The 9459-nt window shown below is 37.9% G+C and overlaps 1 protein-coding gene across 1 annotated transcript in view; it reads right to left on the bottom strand.

Moving 5' to 3' along the window:
• The window catches only part of slc18a2 (solute carrier family 18 member 2), a 29495-nt gene extending 24089 nt beyond the window's left edge, over window positions 1-5406 (bottom strand). Inside the window, exons 1-3 of the mRNA XM_007573910.2 lie at window positions 5199-5406; window positions 4903-5079; window positions 2492-2828 (exon numbers count right to left, since the gene is read on the bottom strand). Coding sequence (XP_007573972.1) covers window positions 2492-2828; window positions 4903-5035 — 470 coding nt within the window. The 5' untranslated portion in view covers window positions 5036-5079; window positions 5199-5406. The remainder of the gene's footprint in view (window positions 1-2491; window positions 2829-4902; window positions 5080-5198) is intronic.
• Window positions 5407-9459: the final 4053 nt, after the last annotated feature.

Here is a 9459-nt window from a genome sequence, read left to right as displayed (position 1 = left end):
CTTCTTCTTCTTCTTCTTCTTCTTCTTCTTTTTCTTCTTATTCTATCTGTCACACTCCTGTTGGTTTGAAATCTGAGCAGTTCCCTCACACTGTAGTCATCTGGGGAAAACCAGGCAAATGTAAACATGCACACACATCCAAACCTCCGTAATCAGGAATTCTGCTCTGTTTGAGCCAGTGGTTTTAGATCTGTCGTTATGAATCTTTATCCACAAAAAACTCCTCATCAAACTGTCATTTACCATTTCATCAAAACCCCCTAAGGGGAGTCTGTTTTTTATTATTATTATTATTATTATTATTATTTTATTTGTTAGACATTGTCATAGATAAGACCATACATGCAATTATGCTTTCCATTTTAAAAACACAACGGGAAATTTAATTCACAATTTCTGCCGTTTCTGACAGGAAGCCTGTGATGTGTAAGAAGTGTCTCAGTGCTGCAGCTCCATCCAGTCTGGTTCATGTCAGATATTTTTCTCTTCCAGTGTTTCCTCTGTAGAGTTTGTTGCAAAATCACATTAGGTTCCCATAACATCTGAAGAAAGTTCTGACTAAACGAATCAAGTTGAGGAGTTTTTAAACCAAACAGGCCAAGTAAGTTTATCCATCTGTGCATAGATTTTCAATATGTTTTTTTTTTAACTCTATCTAAATTAATAGCTAAGAATGTTACATCCAAATTCCTATTAAAAATAAATTGATTCTTATTGAGTCAGCTTGCTCACATGCTCATTTGATACTTGACACTTTGTCATTCAAAAAATCGACAGCATGCGAACGAAATGCTGCAAACGATTCAGACAGCGACACTTCAAAAACACAAACGTTAGAATTAAAAATGATTAAAACCATACAGTGAATTAAGGAAACAAAACACATAGAATCGATCGAAAATATATAAAACTAAACAGTGAGCAGAAAACCGAAAGGTAATAGTGTACGTACTATAAGATTACAGCAAAATGCAACTAGATTGTTGGATTAAATTATTACGCAGAAATGATTACTCTTATTTCCACCGGGTTTTTATCACCCTGACAACAAAACTAAAAACTTTTCAGTTTATGACTGGAGATACAAAGTGGTTGTATTTAAATCATTTATTTCAGTAGTTTTGGAATGAGCTCTCTCCATTACTACTAAATAAATCAAACAAAACAATGACCAGTCTAAGATTTTACTACAAATATATAAAAAGTGAACTTAATATATGTTAATGACATTCTAGTAAAGTGCGCACATTTAAACAAAAACCCTCACAAGTTTATATTTAGATGATATGCTACTCATTACTTAATTTCAGAGGTTCTATTTATTTTAGAGGAGCCTGCAGAAAAATCTTGATTATTGATCAAATTAGTTTTTACTTTACCACTTATTATATTTTTCTAACTGCATTGGAAATGGGACCTCCGTACTCAGTATTAATAATTTTAAAAAAACATTAAATAATAAATACCTGACAGGTAATAGATAAATGATTAGAACTAAATAAACATAAAGTCCACCTATCTGCATTAAAAATGTGAACGTTTCTGAGGCAGCATCTCTCTGCTGTACATTAGGAACAACTACAGCCTCTGACCGAAACTCATATTCTCACTGTTTCCATGGACGTGGCCATGTTTAGTACTGCACCTACTCATACTGCTTCCAAAACATTAAGAGGAAAACCTCCACCAGTTTGATCAGTATGTTTTATAGATGTTCTGACCAAAAACTGAAACATTGGAGAGGCCAACATCGTTACGCCTCCTGACATTTGATGGCCAATCGCGTGGCCTCTCTGTCGTACATCTGACAGTAGCCTCGCTGACCCACGTCTCTTCATACTCCATGACAAATCATCGCAGCTCGATGCTTCCACCACCGTTAACATTGTGAACTATGGTTTTACGGTTGAAGACTCCTCTCTTCCTTCTCCAAACAAAAGTATCGCTGTTTGTGCCCAAAGAGCTCAGGTTTGGTCTCTTTGGACCAAAGAACAGACTTCCAAATCACATCGCCATGTTTCAAACATTCATGGGAAATCTTTTGGCTAGGAACTGAATTATTGAGAGCGCTCTGTAATTTCATCGGCGGGAATAATAATTCTGATCTTAACCGTGAATGAAAACAGTTTGGGAAGACCGTCAGAGTCTTCATTTTGTGAAACAAAAATAGTTTTTCAGATGAAATCTGTTTTGAAGTTTCAAAATTAGCAGAAGGTTACAGATTCTAGATTTGACCCAATTTGGAATCCAACAAAAAGGGTCAAATTTGAATCATTGTTATCAATATTAGTCAGTGATTGTTTCATTATTAAATTGGCTAAAGAAGATAACTTTCTGTCTTTGGGGTCTTAAAACATGAAGGCAAAGTGTATAAAAGTGGTACGAAGCATAATCCCTAAGAAGCTGTTCACTCAGGCGCATGTCGACATTTAGCTCAACGTAGGAACGGCTCGATCTGTAACTCACAGAGCGAAGCAGAGCAGAGCCGTACCTGTTAGTCAGCGGCCCTATGAAGGGGTTGGTGAGCAGCTGCACAGTGGCCTTGGAAGCAAACAACATCCCAACTTTGACATTTTCGTTGAGCAGCCTGCTGGTGGACTGAGGGCAGTCGGAGGAGTTGCGTGGAAGCGGAGCGTGGGCCGGGGTGGGGCGGGCCGGGTCAGCCGTGCCGATGGTGGAGTTGGAGCCCGATAACCTGACGCTGTTGTCATACAAAGACACAATAGCGTGGAAAGAGCCGGAGGGAGCCTGTGGCGATAGGCTGCCGTTCCTTATCTCCACATCCGCAGACTCATCCAGGTTGTACAGGTAGCTGGGAATGATGGGAACTACAGGGACAGAGAGGCAACGCATCAGCGGCACAGGGAAACAGGACTAATATACATCAGTATCCAAATAAAGCTGTCAAAGTTTTATTCTAACGCATCACAAAACATTTTTCTTTAAGTAATAATAACAGGCTGCTACCTTTTATGTTAGTTTTTGTCTTTATGATTTTATGTTTGCATCTTTGTAAAGCCTATCTCCCTGATAGGTGCTATATAAATACATTTTACTCTCTAATATGTCTACCTAACTTAATGATCATGACTAGTAACGTCTCTCTTTATCTTTAGTTTACTTTCCAACACTTTCAAACAGCTGCTGAATGCACAGCTTTCAAAAGACCAGGAGATATTTTAACGTAAACCATCCCAGGTTAACATCCAGGCAGACTGACATCGCACTGAAATATTTTACACAAGATCAGAACATCTTTGCTTAGACATGTGGCTTTTAGTTTTGGAGTTCTAAGATGGCGGAAGATCTCAAGACAAATATTACTTATCAGACTGAAGATCGAAGAGCCAAACAGCCTCCCTGCCAGCATGCCTAGATGGGCCCCATATGGGGGAAAGGTGGGCAGACATATGGGTCCCATATGGGTTTGTCCGCGGGTTCCACGATGGCCCCACATGGGTTTGCCCTCCCTATGGCCACAGTCTACGTGGGCCCTACATTGGCCCTAAATAGGCAAACCCATGTGGGCCCACCACCATGTAGGGCCTATGTAGGGCCCATGTGGGCTGTGGCCCTACATGGGCAAACCCATGTGGGGCCATCGTGGAACCCGCGGACAAACCCATATGGGACCCATCTGGTCTGCCCTCCTTTTCCCCATATGGGGCCCACTTAGGCATGCTGGCAAGCCTAAAGGACAAAAGGAATGTCGTTTGGAGGGAAATGTTCTTGGTGCCGGAACCGAGTAGCCGCGACCACGTTAGCAGCACAAAAGCCTGACATGTATACAACAAGTATTTATGAACAATTTTAAGAGTCTAAGCTTTAAAATTGTGACTCAATCAAATGATTAACAATAAAATTACAAAAAATAGCAAAGAAGCAAGAAAAAATATATTTTTAAACATATACTTTAGGTTTTATATTCAAGACATTAACATTTAAATGCTTTCCTTCCATAGTAAATCCCCTTTAAATGCGCTTTTTTCCGCCCTCAGAAGCTATTCAGAAATTGCATTACCTTCACTACAAGGCATGGCTCAAAGCAACGGCTGCAGTAGGACTGGGTTACAGAGATGTGCCTGGTGGATTTTTAAAAAAGGCGACTGTGAGGCACAAAATATATAATATATATTTTTTTTTTTTTCAAATGTGCAGAACACATATTCTGTGGAGTTGAAATTTGGCATGGTGCATGAAGGCAAAAATGACATTAATAAAAAAATAAAAATAAAAAAATTAGCCTGGAGAAACAGTCTGAATTGTGTTAGTAAGTTTGCTGTGTTTTTGCCAGATCATGGTCGCTTTTCTTAAGTTTTCTGTCCAGACGCAAAAATCTCCTATAAAGAATCAGATAGTCTTGGTAAAAAAAATAAAAATAAAAAAGGAAGGAAGGAAGAAGAAGTGAGAAGATACAGTTGTGGTTTTAATGTAAATGATCAGGCCTGTTCCAGGTCCTACAATGATTTAGGACATGTCTGTGTTGAACAGAGATGAAGTCAAAATGGATCCCTGCAGCCCGAAACACAAACACAACCAAACAACAACAACAACAACAACAACAAACAAAATAACTAAATAAAAACACAACTGAATCATTAAAAATCTCAAAAATTGTTTAACGTATTTTTTTTTGCTATCGTAGCTTATTATCTTAATAATAATAATAATAATAATAATAATAATAATAATAATAACATACAAATATACAAATATACAAATACAACACGGTGGTGATAAGTGGCCGCAGAAGAGCTTATAGTTTCAACGCCTGTGCTTAAGGATTAAAATACGGTCATGTAGAAAAGAAGATCAGAAATTATTTTAGGGGGCAACAAAACATAAGTTAGAAAAGAGAGAAAAGTGCAAAAGTTTCATGCAGGGGCGCCTGGTTGCACCTACCGACCACCGTCAGCAACATGTTGTCCAGGAGCAAAGCGACGAAAACAATGAAGAGAATCAGTTTCCTGGACTGTCGCTCCTCTCTCAGCCATTTGATCAACGTGAACTGACGGAGCGCATCTAGTCCCCCCATGGTGTTTTAGTCCCAGCGGAGCGGCGGCAGGACTTTAACTCTGCCTGAATAAATGATGGGAAAAGTTTTAAAAAAAATAAAAAAATAAAAAAATAAAGAAAAATAAAGAAATAGTGTTAGGTTAGAATGAAACTGTGAGCCTTCAGAGGAACTCCTGTCCTACCTCAGGGGAGCAGGCAGCAGCGCAGATGGAGGAGGAGGTGGAGGAGGTGAAGTCTTTTTACTGACTGGAGCTGCTGCTGCTGACGTCACCCCCCTCTTAATGTTTACGTCCCCGTCAGACCTGTCTTCACGCGATCAGAGCTGAGATGCTGCAGCACCACCAACAACACAAAGCCAGGGTTTGAACAGCAGCGCTGCCCGGGATGAGAGCAGTCCCTCAGCGTCCGTCTGCGGCGCGGCGCTGAAACGCCGTCAGAAAGCTGCTGTTTCTACACCCAACATCAGGTCAAATGCGCTGGAACACAAATTCCCGCCCCCGTGGATAAATAAATAAATAAATAAATAAATAAATAAATAAATAAATAACATAATATAAATTTTAAATTTTAGCTGAAGAAAAGCGAACCAGAATGCAGCTGCTTCTTGGAGAATATTCACATTTAATGTTGTAATATAAACATTTTCTGGACACAGAAGAAGCAGAGATGCTAAATGAGAAGTTTTTTTTTTTTTTTTTTTTTTTAACATGGTTTACACTAAAAGTAGATGTGACGTAGCAGACAGAGGAACTCTTTTATAACAAACCAAATCTTTCATTCCTCTTCTGTCATTATCATTGAATATTTTGGTGGTTTGAGTTCAGTCAGAAGATAATAATTTTGATAAAATACAGGGCAATTAGGGTTAATGAAAGTTATTTTTATTAACTGACTACAATACAACACAATATAGAGAAAAATTTAATAATTCCATTTTTACTACACAAAATTGTTTATCACCTGACTGTCACTGTAATATGCATGTATTGTAAACAGGCGTACTATTTTCTCCTTCAACACTTAACACAAAAATTTTATTGTATTCAGCCATAGTAATATTTAAGTTTTGAGGCATACATTAACATTTTTATTCCTATTTATTCAGACATAAATATGGTCCATAAAAAGTAAAAAACAAACCCCCCCCCAAAAAAAAACAAACAAAAACAGTCAGTACAATAAAAACAATAAAAATAAAATGATCATCCAGTGCCATATAAACTAAGGCGCCAGTGATTCCACAGACTAGAGAAAAACCTCATTGAGCTTTGAACACATCATGCCTATTTTTTCAGTTCCAGTATGAATTGTCTTTAAGCGGCATGCTAAAATTGAGAGAGCTAAAACAGAGATGTGCTGTTTGGGCGCAGTGTTGGAGTCGAGCTGTACTTAGGAGGAACTAAACAGATTGTGCTGTTAAGAAAGGTGATGTTATGATGAGAACAAATATTGTAAAGATTAAAAAAATAAAATAAAATCCTGCTCTAAAATGAAAAAAAACGTAGGCTCTTGATAGTTGGCATTTTAAATACTGACTCTGAGCAAAGTTTAGTAATTTGCTGGACATATGGAAGAGAGACTGGAAGCTAAAGTATTGATCAGCTTCACCCTGGTATTGATAGTATTGATATTTAGATTAAAGTGCCCAGACCTGATGTGAAGACACAGTGTTTTGTTGAGAACACTGTTTGTATTTTTTTTGTAAGAAAGAAGATTGCCATATAATCTGTTAGTAGTATGACACTTTTATGAACAAATGAACTTTATGACCATGATGTTGGCACAGCGGTTTGCATTGTTCCTTACGAAGGCCTTCTGCTTCTGGTCGACTGCTGTCAGGATTAGAGTCTTCTGTCCCTCTTAGCCTCGCCATGATTAGTGCATTTGGTGATTTGGAGACTTAACTGTCATATCCAATAAATTATTCAAATGTACCTTTAGAAAATCATAACCTTTAAGCATGTATTAAACTTTCTATTGAGCCTACATTTCTGTTTATTTATTTTAATTGGTCCATTGTAATAATCTCATCTTAAATGCTGTGTTTCCATTAGTTGTAATTACTAAAATAAATAAACTTTTCAAAAAAATTCTATAAGACGCACCTGTAAAGTAAAATCAATTTAAAAGGTTTTTGCCCTTAAGGTTTTGGTTGGACCTTTTTTTTTTTTTTTTTTTTTTTTTTTGCAGAAAACAGAACAAAACACGGCCTTCAACGGACGGTGAGACCTGTCCATGGTGTTCCCGCCTGTCGTCCAATGGCTGCTGGAGACAGACACCACTGCCCTCGTCACCCTGCCAGGATGAGTGTGCTAGAAAACGAATGGGCAGATGGAACAAACACTAACTAATAGCATATCTTTCACTGTTTCTTTTGGCATTTACATATTTTAATTCAAACTGGCAGTAAAAATGTTCTATTACAGTTTATGTAATAGATATCTTTAGAAAAAAAAAACAATCCTAGTGGTGTAAAAGTTGGCTTTATGCACTTTATACTCTCTACTATTGCTTGACAACAGCACCATCTGGTGCTCTTGCTGTAGACACAACACACTTGCATGTGGTGTTCAGAGTCAGTCCTCGTGGACCTTTGTCCTGTGTGTTTTAGTTCTTTCGCTAGTTCAACACACCTGGATGAGATGATGGTTCATTTGCAGAACGTCTACAGAGTTTTAAACATGCTGATGACGTCGCTGGATCATCTGAATCAATTGCATTGGAGCAGAGATGCATTTAAAACTGGCAGGTCTGGAGCCGGACACCCATGTTTTAAACGAACAGCCAGCGTATTGGACGGAACGTCATTTCAGAGAAAGTTGAGTACAATATATCTAATATTTTATTTTTATGGGATTATTACTTGAATTTTTCCCCATCCCATCTCAACTTGAGGAATTTTCAGCAACACACAAGAGCTTTAACATGACCTCTTCAGATCTACAATAGACGTACACTACACTATGACTGCCATTTTATATTAGAACTTAGAAAACGTGTTTTTATGAAGATATTTTTCCTCAAACCAAGCAATCATGACAATTTAAATTTAAGCCATTTCTCTATTTTATGCTCTCTATTAATGGTCACAATATAGTACAGAAGTGAAGGATGAAAAATGCCTTGAGATGACTTTTGTTGTGAATCTGTGATATATAAACCAAACTGAATTAAATTATCCAGTGTAGCTGGATGTGGCAATGTTTTTCTTTTCCTACTTGCTCTAGGTGATAATAAAACCTAATATGTTTAACCGTATCCATTCCCACAGAGGGCAGCAAAGTACCTGCTTAGCACTGCTAACTCGCAGGACGGTCCATGCAACCTGAGGAACCTCGTTGTGTGAGCTTCACATGTTCCCGTTTTCCCTTTGCATGGTTTCATCATGTTAAAAAAGAAGCATAGTCTGTCTGACCTTTAATCCAACCAAAGTGACCATGTGTTATGTCAGGATTACCAAAAGTATAAAATGTGCTAAAAAGTCAAAAAATAATGTCAGATATTTTTAGGCATTTTTCAACTTTTCTCAAATTTAGAAGAATACGTTTCCTGAGTATCTGGGCGAATTACGTTAGAAACCCCACGACTTGGGTAACCCTCCACAAATTTCTCAGAACAGCGGTCGGCCCCATTCCTCCTAATCCCATCAGGATTTTAGGGGCAGTTTGCTCACATTCAAATGTTCAGCCTTGCCCTCAAATTTTCTATGGGACTTAGAGGTGAGGAAGTTGCAGTTGCCACTTCAAAACATTTCCTTTGTTGTTCGTTAGTAATAATCTTTAGGTCATTGTGCATTTTAAAAACCCATTCAGGCCAATAGTTTCATATCTGGAATTCTTGTTTCAATAACTACACACGATAATTATTCAATGTGACATAATCAATTATGTGATGGCGCCACCCTCTGACCTCTGACCCCAACACTTCACTGTTGTGAGAGTGTCGGTCACACACTCAGTCGTGTCATAATGACCCTTCCATTTGGCTGGCACAGAGCATCCCAGAGGAGGTCTTGCTTTGGAAAACATATGGATTCTTGACATCTGCATAAAACAAATCCATCTTATTTCCTCAGGCAGGGAAGTCAACAAGCTGTTGAAATGATTAAACTGAATAAACTGAATTAATAAAAAAAAATGTGAAGGACCTTTAGGATTTAATTTACCTAGTGCTTTAGCTGTTCTGCTACAGGACTCACCTCATATCTGGGAACATTTTCCAGACACTACATGGAAGCCTGAGGATCCAGATTGCTCTCCATCCGTGTCACCTCGCCTGTATGATACGAGTCTTTATCCCGTTGAAGTTTCAGGATCTCAGAATCCTTTACATTTATTCAGTAAACAAAATGTACAATCCTGTCATTGTTTTTTTTTTTTTTCTTTTTAATGTTAAATTCAAACCACACGTGATGGTGGATTTTAATAAATAAAATGTAACCTT

The sequence above is a fragment of the Poecilia formosa genome, unplaced genomic scaffold (assembly GCF_000485575.1).
Source record: "Poecilia formosa unplaced genomic scaffold, Poecilia_formosa-5.1.2 Scaffold340, whole genome shotgun sequence".
NCBI lineage: Eukaryota > Metazoa > Chordata > Actinopteri > Cyprinodontiformes > Poeciliidae > Poecilia > Poecilia formosa.
Note: the sequence above shows the minus strand (reverse complement) of the source record. Positions and strands in the feature narration are given on the sequence as shown.